This window comes from Truncatella angustata, assembly GCF_020726525.1.
Source record: "Truncatella angustata strain MPI-SDFR-AT-0073 chromosome Unknown BKA67scaffold_9, whole genome shotgun sequence".
NCBI lineage: Eukaryota > Fungi > Ascomycota > Sordariomycetes > Amphisphaeriales > Sporocadaceae > Truncatella > Truncatella angustata.
Genome location: NW_025763389.1, coordinates 1,287,401 through 1,300,192, shown reverse-complemented (window position 1 = coordinate 1,300,192; position 12,792 = coordinate 1,287,401). Strand labels below are relative to the sequence as shown.

At 51.0% G+C, this 12,792-nt stretch overlaps 3 protein-coding genes across 3 annotated transcripts; 2 read left to right on the top strand and 1 right to left on the bottom strand.

The window, feature by feature from the left end:
- Positions 1-3,680: 3,680 nt before the first annotated feature.
- BKA67DRAFT_663297 (kinase-like domain-containing protein) lies at positions 3,681-4,951 on the top strand (the record flags this gene model as incomplete). The annotated part of the gene is made up of 3 exons (XM_046108156.1): positions 3,681-3,692; positions 3,791-4,352; positions 4,407-4,951. The coding sequence occupies 3 exons, from the start codon at positions 3,681-3,683 to the stop codon at positions 4,949-4,951; spliced, it is 1,119 nt and encodes a 372-aa protein (XP_045953446.1).
- A 2,278-nt stretch (positions 4,952-7,229) lies between these two features.
- On the top strand, positions 7,230-8,714 carry BKA67DRAFT_540398 (Endonuclease/exonuclease/phosphatase; the record flags this gene model as incomplete). Its single annotated transcript, XM_046100769.1, has 2 exons — positions 7,230-7,387; positions 7,442-8,714. The coding sequence occupies 2 exons, from the start codon at positions 7,230-7,232 to the stop codon at positions 8,712-8,714; spliced, it is 1,431 nt and encodes a 476-aa protein (XP_045953445.1).
- Positions 8,715-10,369: 1,655 nt separating this feature from the next.
- On the bottom strand, positions 10,370-11,716 carry BKA67DRAFT_524625 (kinase-like domain-containing protein; the record flags this gene model as incomplete). Its single annotated transcript, XM_046098593.1, has 3 exons — positions 10,370-10,697; positions 10,756-11,392; positions 11,569-11,716. 3 exons carry the CDS (start codon positions 11,714-11,716, stop codon positions 10,370-10,372), a joined length of 1,113 nt encoding a protein of 370 aa, XP_045953444.1.
- Positions 11,717-12,792: the final 1,076 nt, after the last annotated feature.

Sequence of the window (12,792 nt, the reverse complement as noted above, 5' to 3'; positions counted from 1 at the left end):
TTGGCATTCCTACGTCTTGTTTGCCCAATTCGCCATATGATAGGGCACACCTCTCAAGCCTACACAGCAGGACTGTGACTTTGTTTGCAACGACCATCCTTGTGTCTAGAAAGGGCACGCTTTAAGTAGAGCCAATAATATTGTCTCGAGCTGAAAAACTCTCATTAGAGAGAGAGAGAGAGAATTGGAGAGGTATAACATGCGACGTCGCGGATGTAAATTTCTGTGGACAGTCGGACGCGTGGCTGATGGGAAATTACTCCGACCATACGTAGTAGATCTACACCGAGCCGAGTTTCTTGAAGTTGGCCAACTTCGATGAACCAATATCCTATCAAGGCCGGATTTGCTACCTAATTCTTGTACCTGGCCGAGCAAAACCACCTGACGACCGCCGGATGCCGGCGAGGACGGCTCCGTCACACCCCGTAGCGCCCACAAGTCGTAAAATGATCGGCAATGCCTAGACCTGGCGAGAACTTCCTCAGCCAAGGAGCTTTCACCGTTTTTCAAAATGATTGGGTAAGGGCAGACTCCGCAGCTACACATATGCGTCAAGAAGCTGGCAGCTGGACACATCTTGTCGCTTGATGTCTTGCATTGCATCCATGATCTGACGCGGGGTATCAAAATATGGAAGTGTAAATAGAGAACATCCACTCGTATGGCAGCTCGGGTCAGACCGCCAAGCCATCTTACAGAAAGCGATGAAAGGCTCAGAGATTGCGGATAGGGCGGCGCAACAATACACCGCATCTTCGGTGGGCTAAGGGGGGTCCAATGGCTGTATTGTACTAAGGAAGAGGCAATGATCTGCGAGATTGCTCGGGAAGAAAAAAAAACCAACCCGTGAGATTGCGGTTACCGGATCTCAGGGCACATCAATCCGTACGTACAGGTTTGTGATATTCCTTACTGCGCCGCCCTGGGTACTGGCAGAACGGAAATGCAGTGATAGGATTAGGGGTTAGACTTGACAGAGATCCGCATCACAGGTTTCGAACAAGGGGGGCTGCTTAGTGCCGATACCCGCTTCTATTTTTGCTCTCTAGTCTAGACTATTAGCAGAGCGCGGTTAATTAGCGAGTGCTTCATAGGCGCGGCACCGGCACCAGTCCACGGGCGACCAGCGAAGGGTTGTCAGAATTGTCAGAAATAGTCATGTATAGCTCTTGAACAAGACTTCAAAATCGCCCAAGTATTTGTGGCGATATTTAAACAGATCGCTGAGCTGCGATTTAGCTTGTTCAAGAAGTGAGTACTACAAGGCTTCCAGTCTGGCATATATGAGCTGTAGCACAAGCAGGGAGTTCCGGGTTCTCAGACCGAAGGCGAAATGAGATGGTTGCACGAAGACGTTGCAAATCCTCAATTACTAAAAGGTCGATTGTCCTTTGAATAAGACAAGACAACAACAAGAATGACTGACGGGACGTGTTCACACGATACAAGGAATCTTACAGACACTGGTCTCCGACATTGAATTGCAAATTGGTGCGCGCCCTGTAGCAATAATGGAGAGAAGGCAGTGATGATATGTATTTGAGGGGAAACGAAATGTTTGGGGTAATTGCCCGATGGGTTTATGGCCAATAGGCCCGGCCAGTAGTTGCAACGATGATCCCTTGTCGTTAGGCTCAAATATGGTGGCAGCTTAAGTTCAAGTATTTTATATGATGGAATGTGATCATCAGGCTCTGGGCAAACACCAGATAGACAATCACAATCAAGCAATATCTTTGGTCCGCAAAGGGCCATGGACCTCAACAATGACGGCGTCCAAACGAGAGCAGCATTGAAGTCGGGATACCCGTGTTCGGCAGCTACGAAAAGGCTTCCCGGAAGATCCTGAAATAGCGTGGCGTATTAGTTAGTGCAAATGTGTCAAAGTAAGGATCACGCTCAGGTAACTTATTTGCCATCGGTGTAGAATACCTGCCATTCTTTGTCTGCCTTGGCAGGAGCTCGTGGTGCACCTGTCGCTAGATTGTATCATGCAAGTATGGATGGTTTGTGATTCATTCAAGTTCAAGTATACTACGTGTACATGGTTAATGATCACTGCGCAAAGTGATTATGACATGACATGAAATAAAGTAAGTTGACATTCACAGTGGCTGAAGTTGATCGTAAAGCAAGCGCATTGAATGAGCCCTGTATCTGGACATGATGCGAGGATGTCGTTCCAGCGCCCTGGCATTGACAAGGGGCAAACTTAGTTGGGTCCACTGCCTTATGTAGGAGCCTGACAAGCCCGACTTTGAAGATTGACCCGCGAACCATCCTCACGAAAGCGTTGAGTCGTGGACTTGCGAAAGAGTCAGGCAGGTGTACCAGCCCAACGTGTACGATGAGCTGAAGAAGCTTGACAGCAGCCCAACATGGGCATGTGCGACAGAGCAGTGAAATGAAATCGGTTGCTTAGGAGCAAGCTGGACGATCGTTGCAGTTATGAATTCGACCTGAGCCCCCTGGGCCCCTTGAATTAAGTTAGCTGCCTGACTAAGGCCCTCGTCCCCGATTGACTGACGCCTCAAAGCCCGGTAAGTAGAGTGAGTAAGTAAGCAGGTAAGTCACCAACTATCAGAGCTGACCGGCTTCTGTCTGACGATTGATCTTCAGGCTACATGAAATTACGGAGTTCATGTCAACGGGCTTTGCGAGCTGCGGCAACGCGAACAACGTAACAACCAGTAACGCACTGTCTGTCATCCACCCAGCGCATCCACCCACCAAACCGCTTCTAGCCAAGCCAAAACCAACCCAAACCAGAACCAGCTGGAGCCCTTTTCTCTTACCTACCCGCCTTCCACTCTCCTCTCTCCCTTCTCTTACTTCCTCTCTCCCCACGTAATTTACGACATTTCGTCTTCTTCCATCTCTCCTGTCAAGTCAGCTCAGGACAAGAGACGACCCGAAGCTTGCCCATCGAATATTCCATATTCGGCGGCCGAGTCGTTTTTCTCTTGCCAGTCACTTCACTGCTTCCTCCCTTTTACTACCACTAGCATACTGCAGGACACACCCACACCGTCCTTGCATCCAGCTTCCGTCGTCGGGTAAGTCCCTCATCTTCGCTTTCGTCTAGTCTAGTCTCAAATCGTACCATGGAATCTACGTCTCTATGTCCATGTCGACGTCGGACTGACCTCTCCTCACTTCCCCCCCTTCACCACACCGTCACCACCTCAAACCTAAATCACACCAAGACTCGGCCCTGCCCGCTCCTTCTCTCCCCCGTACCAGCTTGGGAGGCAGCTCGATCCAACCATTGTCATCTTGCATCTTCATTTCGTCACAGCCATCTTCATTCACCGAGTGGTCTTCCTTTGGGGATTGGATAGTACTCCGTCTGTCACTGCGGGAGCTCCATGGCAAGGCAGAATTAGGCCTCACTTCCACCCACCTCAGGTTCTATGTGAGGCTGGCCCCCTGCACATCCCCCTTGGTCAAGCATTCAAACCCCACCACCAACGGTCTCCGCGAACTCTGTATCTGCAAACATACGCCACAAAACAAACTGCCTGGTCCATACTGACAAAAGCATCATTAGACACTCCCCCTCCGACCACATTGTTTCGCATCTGCTACAACCCACCGTGGTCAGACTCCCATACACAACCAATCCCCTTTGACCACTCTTCGACGGCAAGCACGCTTGCTTCTACCTAACCGTCACGATGACCACCATGGTAAGTCCCAATTCTTATTTACGCATTTCATTATGGTGCCACATGCTTGCTGTCCTCAACCACGCCCTGTATTTGCAGCTGCTAACACTCATTTCTAGGATCTCCGCGTCGGTAACAAGTACCGCATCGGTCGCAAGATTGGATCCGGCTCCTTCGGTGATATCTATCTCGGAACCAACATCATTTCCGGAGAAGAGATCGCTATCAAGCTCGAGAGCGTCAAGGCCAAGCACCCCCAGCTCGAGTATGAGGCTCGTGTATACAAGTCTCTTGCTGGTGGTGTTGGCATTCCATTCGTCCGCTGGTTCGGTACCGAGTGTGACTACAACGCCATGGTTCTCGACCTCCTCGGTCCCAGTTTGGAGGATCTTTTCAACTTCTGCAACCGCAAGTTTTCCCTGAAGACGGTCCTTCTGCTGGCCGACCAGCTCATTTCGCGTATCGAGTACATCCACGCCAAGTCTTTCATCCACCGTGATATCAAGCCCGACAACTTTCTGATGGGTATCGGCAAGCGCGGCAACCAGGTCAACGTTATCGATTTCGGTTTGGCCAAGAAGTACCGGGACCCCAAGACCCACTTCCACATTCCCTACAGAGAGAACAAGAACTTGACTGGTACCGCCCGTTATGCGTCCATCAACACTCATCTTGGAGTTGGTATGTGTTGCACAGTATCTGATGCCAGTGGAACAAATTACTAATTTGATGCAGAACAATCTCGCCGTGATGACATGGAGTCTTTGGGCTACGTCATGCTCTACTTCTGCCGCGGATCTCTGCCCTGGCAGGGCTTGAAGGCTGCTACCAAGAAGCAGAAGTACGACCGTATTATGGAGAAGAAGATGACGACCCCGACCGAGGTCCTCTGCCGTGGCTTCCCCAACGAGTTCGCCATTTACTTGAACTACACTAGATCTCTTCGATTCGACGACAAGCCCGACTACAGCTACCTCCGCAAGATCTTCCGTGATCTTTTCGTTCGTGAGGGCTTTCAATACGACTACGTCTTTGACTGGACTGTCTACAAGTACCAGAAGAATGCCCAGGCTATCGCCCAGGCTGCTGGTCAGCAGGCTGGAGGTGACGAGGATGAGAAGGCTCGTGCCAGCCGCACCAATGCAGCCACCGCTGGACAGCCTTCTTCTGCTAAGCCCAACGCCATTCCTACCTCTCGCCGCAAGGTGATTGAGCGTGGTGCCCCTGGCGTTGACACTCCGGACACCAACCGTGCCGTCGGTGGAAGCGATAGGATGTGAGTGTCTCGCCAGCCCAGCCCTGTTCAGCCTCCGAATTCCTTGTAAGGAATCTTTCTTTCCTTTTTTCCTTCGCGTTTAGTGTGCTTCTCAACGCTGGCCGAGGGGACCTGCTGACACATTTGCTGACTCAGTCTACGGTAATAGGCTGCGCTCAGCTTCCAAGGGACAGGGTTCAGGATTTGCATCTACATCGTACCGCCCCAAATGATTTGAGATTGCCTGCAAAGATTGTCTCTACCGCACCGTGTTGAGCCGGCAGTAATTACCCAATATTACGACCAACACGAACGCACTCTCCGAAAACCCCGTAGCTCACCGATCTTCTCCACTCTGGCACTGGCGTCAAGGAAGAACCTGAAGCATTCTTTCGGTGCAACGAATGAATGTTTTATTCGTCTTGACACGCTACCAGAAGGTCGATGAAGCACACTACGCGGTACACTTTTCATATCACATGGATCGCTTTCCTTCCGTTCTGCGATGAATTCTATACGACTGTCTAATGTTGCTCGGATGTCCCGGAGCTTTCAAAAATGCTGGTTAGCATTTTTCAAAGCAACTCGGCGATCATCTGAACGGCATGTCCGACACTTTGAGTCGAGCAAAGTGTCTGTTCCACCAGCAGCTTTTGGCAACGTATACTTGGTCTTGAGGATGTCATTCGGGCAGCCTTGAAACAAGTCTTTGAAGAATTCACCCTACGGTTTCTCTGGGGTCTAGTTTACCACGGCCCAGGAACTGTATGGGACTCGTTGCGATGCGTCAGCTCCGTAATGTGGAAATGGTTTTGTTTTTGGTTTCTTTCTTTAATTGTTGTCATGATTTTCGCAGCAAATGGAGGCATAATATCTGACATGATCGACCAGCAATGATGGATGGCATTATCTCTGGTCAGCACGATCTCTACAACCGGTAAGGAGAGGTCAGAGTGGTTGAGAAATCTGGTCTTTGGTACTACTGTTCTGTGGACGTCCCTCGGGGCTACTTGAGAAAATTCATGGTCAAGATAGGCAGACGGTCTCAATTCGACAGTCGGGCTGAGGTTACTGCGATTTGGGGCTGACTGTTCTTATGACACGGGCCACTCCTGTGTACTTGCCCAAGTGGAAGCACTATCACGTTACTCGAGGGCATGGAACATACTACTCGTCAGAAGGCACCTTGCCCATGGTCAACTCTTAGTGCTCGTGTGTTGGTGACGGGATTCCTCTGTACACGATGCCTCCAGGCAGACATACATACTAGCTAGTCTTCACAATTGACGTTTTGCTCCTCCGATCTTGATGACTTGTTATGACGCAGTATGTTGACGAAGGTTTAAAGAGTTGGCTGGGCTTACATACCCTGAGCAAAGGGGAATTTTGGGCGGAAAGTTGTCATTTTTGTGATTTTGGTGGTGATTGATCAGTCAAGGGCAATATTCTACAGAATTCCAGGACATGTGTCAAGTCTGATGCCGCTCGCCTCGTTGATGTGGGTGGTATTATGTGTTATCACCATCCTCATTATCTACAACAGCAGAAATCATGACAGTTGCTTCGGTATCGCTCAGAGCCATGATATATTGTGGACAAAGGAAAGAAGACCGGCTGCTACCTCGGGAATTTTGTGGATTGAATGTAGACTGTTGTTGCCCATGTTTGACATGCTGCCCTGCAGTGGATCGAGGTTATAGTGCAGCTGACAGGGCAACCAGTCGAAATGAGGCAATATTTGAAGTCATCCGTGCAACTTGACAACCACTAGCCATGAAATATTAGTTCGGTGGGAGGTTCATGGCAGGTGCAGTGAATATTGCTGTCTATATCCTCGTAAGAACTTCCCTCTCGCGGTAAGGTAGGTTAATTTGGGTTCCTAAAGGATCCTTGTAGTTGAAAAGAGAGAAAGACCACCTGTCACCTGCACCCGGGCGTGGTAGTCAAGGCTGCCGAAGTAAACTGCTGAATTGCACCCGGGCGTACTGTAAGTTGACTATCAAGAAGTTCTGAACAGGCTGCTTGAAGCGCACTACCCCTCCCCTGTCCCCGCCCTTCCTGAAAGCGGCAAGGAACCGTGCTAAGGTTCATCACGTTCAGGCGCCCGACGTCACATGCCTATATCTATCAATCATCAGCTCGCTTTGAGTTAGTAGTTGGTCCATACCAATCCATTCCACCCCATACCAATACTAAACTCCAATTGCTGTATCCCTCGCTGCTCTGTTTCTTTCTTCCTCGGCTTTTTTCCTTTCTTGGAACTACATTTGTATACGTGCACACCGGCAGCCGCAGATCCAACCATGTCATCGACCAGCGATCCACCCGTGGTGGATATCTTCTACCTGACATTCAACGCTGGGAAGGCGTTTATTTCGAGCTCAGTCTTCGGCAAGCACCTGTATAACGCATTCAAGGAGAACAACAATGCCTCCGGCCACCTACCAGAGCTTGTTGTCTTGTAAGGCACTCCTTTCACATCACCACATAATGACTTGCTGACCTGCTTCCCTAGCTCGCTGCAAGAGTCAGCCCCCATCCACGATGCCTTCCGCGGCCCGTACTTCTTGACCCCATATCTCTCATGCTACGAGTCCGCCCTCAATATCGCTGCCGCTCAGTACATCGCCGAGGAGGACCGCGAGAATCGGCCCAAGGACACGCCCTATACCCTGTTGAAGACGTGCAACGTTGGTATGACCGGCATCATGCTCTTTGCACGAGACCCTACAGCCGTAAGTCGCGTCAAAACTGCCGAGGCGGGATTCGGAGCTGGAGATATGGCAAACAAGGGTGCTGCCGGCCTGCGTATGGACTTTACAAAGGATGGGAAGACCACTGAGCTTACCTTCGTAAGCACTCACCTGGCAGCCATGGAGTGGAATCTAGAGCGTCGCAACAAGAACTGGGCCAGCGTTGTCAGTAGCATGGTCTTTGAGAACCCCAAGAAGATTGTTGCCAAGGATGTGTCGAGACACGAGCGGGAAGACGAGTCTGAGCCATTGCTTTTGCACCCCGAGACGGAAAAGCAGTTACACGACATCAGCATCTACAAGCCCGGAAGCCATCTCTTTGTCGCTGGAGATCTCAACTATCGTCTTTCCAAGACGTCACCTCCAGCAGGCGCCACATTTCCTAGCCTTGATCCTAACAGTGCAGATCATTATCCCCGCTTCTTGGCTCGGGATCAGCTCGTTGCTGAGAAGGCCGCTGGTCGCACCTTGCATGGGCTTTCTGAGGCTCCAATTCACTTTCCACCGACCTACAAGCTCAATATAGCCAAAGACAAGAAGAGGCGCCCGTCCGTGTCAGGACTGGTACGCATTGCACAGGATGCAGAGGATCAAGATGAAGTCGAGTGGGAATTTGCCTCCCACCGCTGGCCAGGGTGGTGTGATCGAGTCTTGTATCTTGACATACCTCCTTGGGTTGATCAGCACCCCAACAAGGAGATCAAGGTAATTGGATACAACTGCTTACCTGCAGTCCGCACTAGTGATCATCGAGCAGTATACCTGCGTGCACACATCCCCGTTCTCTCTCCGGAGGAGCTCGCACCGCCTGCCGATTCTCGAGCCAAGACGTATGGTGAGATACTGGACCCGAGGATCAAGCTCCCACTGTCCATTGAACCTGAGGCGTGGGAGCACAGAGAAGCTGTGAAGAAATGGGAATATACAATCGGCTGGAGTATGACTATCGCACAATCCAAGCAGAGCATCATGATCTTCGTGACGGTTCTGATTGTCGGACTTGGTGCCTGGTGGTTTAGAGCTCAATCCTCCTAGCTTGAGGGTCTGAAGCAGAAGGCGCGTGGTTGGCTTTCATGGGGCATTAGGCGTTAGGAAGGATGCAATTGCGTATATTATCTGCATGGTTGGAGCAGTGCTATACCATTGGCGTTAACTTGGCAAGTATACCCTAGGCATGGATGTTGGCATTGGCATTGCCATGTGTTTGTTGGGACATTCCCAGCCTTACTTTGCAATCCCGGTTATTGTTGAACCGTGGCGAATAAATTAGAGAACCTTGAAGTTGCATCCGTCCGTCGCAAATAGTGGACCAAAATGTTTGCGCAAACTTGGTCGACAGCGGACTATATTTGATGCAGCACTTGATAGCTTCGAAAGTGACTTAACTTTGTATAAATTGTGACAAGTGGAAAGCTAGAGGCATATGTTGGATAGAATCGGTGGCTACAGTCATACAGGTAATTACAAATCCGAGTTATGTAGTTACGTGCATTTCCGATCTCCATCTGACGCATGTCAATATTTCTGCCACCCATTAAGTGAGTTTCAGAGTGATGATAAGATTTACTAGCCGGGCGGTGACATGAAGGCTTCCAGATTACACTTCCTTAATACACTCTAAGAGACTGTAGCATGCCAAATCCACGGAGAGCAAGTAGAGGTCAGACTTTCTTTCGCCTGGTGGGATGTCTTCGAAACCACATCGAAGGGGTAGTTCCCGTTCTGCCCAAAGGAGCAAAGAAAGAAACGTTGCCTGGATTCTGCCAGAGAGAAAATCATTATCCCATCCCTCCGGAACAGTACGTGCCTGATTGTAATATACTCGTGTGGCATCATCCCCCGATGCTAGGAAGGGCGGCTTTTTCGTCTGCGATCAGCCTCGAGACCCCGATGGCGTCTCCGCGTCCCGGACCCTTCTCGGATATTCCTGTTTCTTGAACGAGCTGACCCCTCAAGCACCGGCGCTCGGTCGTCATGAACAACGCGGCTGAGGCCTGCAGACAGAACGGTTTCTGGGCCGTGGCCTGTCGGGCTGGGGCGGTTACGATATATACCGGGAAGTCCCGATGCATACGAGGTGACAATATTATAGAGGAATGGGGATCGAGCTCTTGATCTTCACATCGTGGTTTTGACTCCTACAGCTCGTCCATCGGGTGTATCTTGTGCTTGCGCAACTTCACAGACACAACTAGTAGTCCACATGTGTTGTACAAGGGCGGCGACATCGTTGCTAGTACCATAAAATTGTTTCTTCTTCTTTTTTTTTCTTTTTCTTTTTCGATTATTGCCCAAAAGCAAAGCTATATACAAAACCACTTTGAATGGCAAAAGGCTCAAACATGAGCGTAGGCGGTATAAAACAAAGGATCCCTCCCATCTCCAGACGCTGTAGCCATGTTGATTCAAAATTATTTGGGGGGGGAAAAACCCAAACAACGAACGCTCTTCGTTTACCCCTGCCATTAATAGGCATGTTTAAATCATTCTCGTCCCCCCCTTTACATTTAAGTATAATACACTCCCCGCCACCCCTTCTACGAAGCTATGGGGGAATAAATCATTCGTGAAGACATTAGTAATGTACAACTTCTGGTTCTGCAGAAAAACCATTTCATCAATCGGCTACATGATGGATAAGTACCCCCCGGAAAAAGAAAACGTCCCGCGTTGCTTGCTAGCAAGTTAGTTTAGAACCCTGTGAAATATTGGTCGTACTTTTGAGCCATCTCGTCGGTGTAAGGGTCCCGCTTTCCGTCGTCCTCGGGATAGACATCGAAGCACTGGGCATCTCCCGGGAATCGGACGTGCGGCTGGATAGGCGGGCGGACCTGTCTGTTGTACAATGCTTCCCAGTCGACGGCCTTGAAGAATGGATGTTGTTTTACTGCGTTTGAGTTGCCGCTGATGTTCCCTAGCCGGCGCGAGCGGTCCACGGTGCAGAGGGAGCGGATGATGTGTTGTGCGTGGTGCGAAACAGGAGGTTCTGCTGGGAACATGACCGGCTTCTCGACAATTCTGGTGGGCAGAAGATTAGTGGTCGCGGTAACCCAAGCAGCTTCCGACAAAGACTTACTGTTTATAAATCTCAATGGGATTCTGGTGCCAGAATGGCGGATAGCCAGTCAGGAATTCGTAGATCAGGATGCCCAGTGCCCACCAATCAACCGCCGTTGTATGACCCTTGTTCTGGATGACCTCGGGTGCCAGATACTCGGGCGTGCCGCACAGCGTATATGTCTCGACGGGCTTGTCGTTCTTATGGCCTAGACGTTTGGCGAAGCCGAAGTCGACCAATTTCACGTGCCCCTGGGCATCCAGCAGCAGGTTCTCGGGCTTCAAGTCTCGGTAGGCGACCCCTCCTTGTTGTTCGTGCAGGTACTCGAGGACGAGGACAATCTCGGCGGCGTAGAACTGAGCCCAGTCCTCGGGGAAGCGCCTGTGGCGCCTCAAATAGCTGAAGAGCTCGCCTCCCGGGACATAGTCTAGTACCATGTACAGGGAGTCGTGGTCGGAGAAGGAGGCTATTAATCGTGTTATGAAGGGGTGGCCAGCGACGTCGGCCAGGATCTCGCGCTCGTGTCGGACATGGTCGAGCTGCTTGAGCTTGATGACTTCGGTTTTGCGGAGGATCTTGAGGGCGAAGACCTGGTCGTTGTTCTGGTCGTCGGGCAGATCGGCTGGTCGCACAAGACAAACTCGCGCAAAGGTGCCTTTTTAGAGTTGGTCTGCGCCTTAGTAACTTTTTCCACGGCTTAGGTATGTGTGGCAACGGCAGCGACAGCGGCAGCGGCAGCGGCAGCACCGTACCAGCGCGCTCCGATACAAGATTAAGGAGCGTGTATACAAGTATAAAAAAAGGGCGGCCAAGACAAGGAGGTCGACTTACCAGTTCCCAGCGTCCGCACCACCTTGAAATCGTCGGGCCTCAATTGCGCATGCTGTATTGGCGGCTGCTGAACGTTCTTGTTGGCATTTACGATTGCTTCCTGCCCCGCATGCCCCGTGAGCGACCCCCCTCCATTGGCTTGGTCCATTTCCATGGCATCAGTGTCCTTGATCCCACCGGCTGGAATGGGAGTCGGCTGAGTTGCGACAGCAGCCATTCCAGTGGAAGTGATGACCCTTAACCCGTGGCCCTGGCGAGATACGCCCGAATAGTAGTGGTATGGCAGTAGGGCTTTGGACAGGTACGGCGGTGGTGGTGATGAGTCACCTCTCTTCCACCAAGCTCTTTTGTTTACAAGATTCAGACGAAAACTCAATCCACAAATTCCATTCACTTGTCTGTTGTTCTGCCCCCGGTGGAGTCTCTTGCTCGTGGCCAGGGCTAATAAGAGGCTGTTTCGGCTGGGGAGTAAGACGAAGCGGGCATCAGGCGCATCGACCAAGACCTGACACTTCACTTTCCGTCAGGGCAGGCAAATGGGGGTTCTGTCAGATCAAGGATCGTGAACCGCCGCAGTATGTTTACATGTAACGCATGGCAGAGGGCATGGGACTACGGGAAAGGGAGTGTCTTTTGTTCTTGTTTTCATCCTCTTCCTCTTCCTCTTCTTCTTCTTCTTCCAACTTCTCTCCCCTTTCGCTAAGAACCCCTTTAGAACAAAACAAGCCAAAGACACCAGGCGAAACAGTCTAGACTGACATCAGTGCGACGGGTTACCGACGCAGAGGATCGCGCGGGCTCTAACTCAAGTGCCGCCGGGCTCCCCCAAGCTTATCGATCGTGGGCATATGACGTTATAGCTGCACCACACATCTGCGACCTTCCCACTTCTGTCAGCGTTGCGCTGGGAGTGCCACGCGGGCGCTGGGTGGGCGCTGTGCGGGCAGGCGGCTCCAATGAAAGCGGGGGTGCCATGCGTTCTTTAGGCCTCAAAATCTACAGTGTCTCGATCCAGTCATGGGTGTGGGCACTCTTTATTTTTAGCCCCATCCTGTTTGGGTACTAATATATGTAGCTGTCAACGTGACTTTTGAACCGCCGTCACGTTTGCAGAGCACGTCTCTGATTTGCAGCTCCCATCACCTGACGGGAGCCTGCCCACCGCAGCGCGTACGGATAGAAGGGGACTATGCATGTGCAGTTGTCACAACGTCAGGAGCTTTT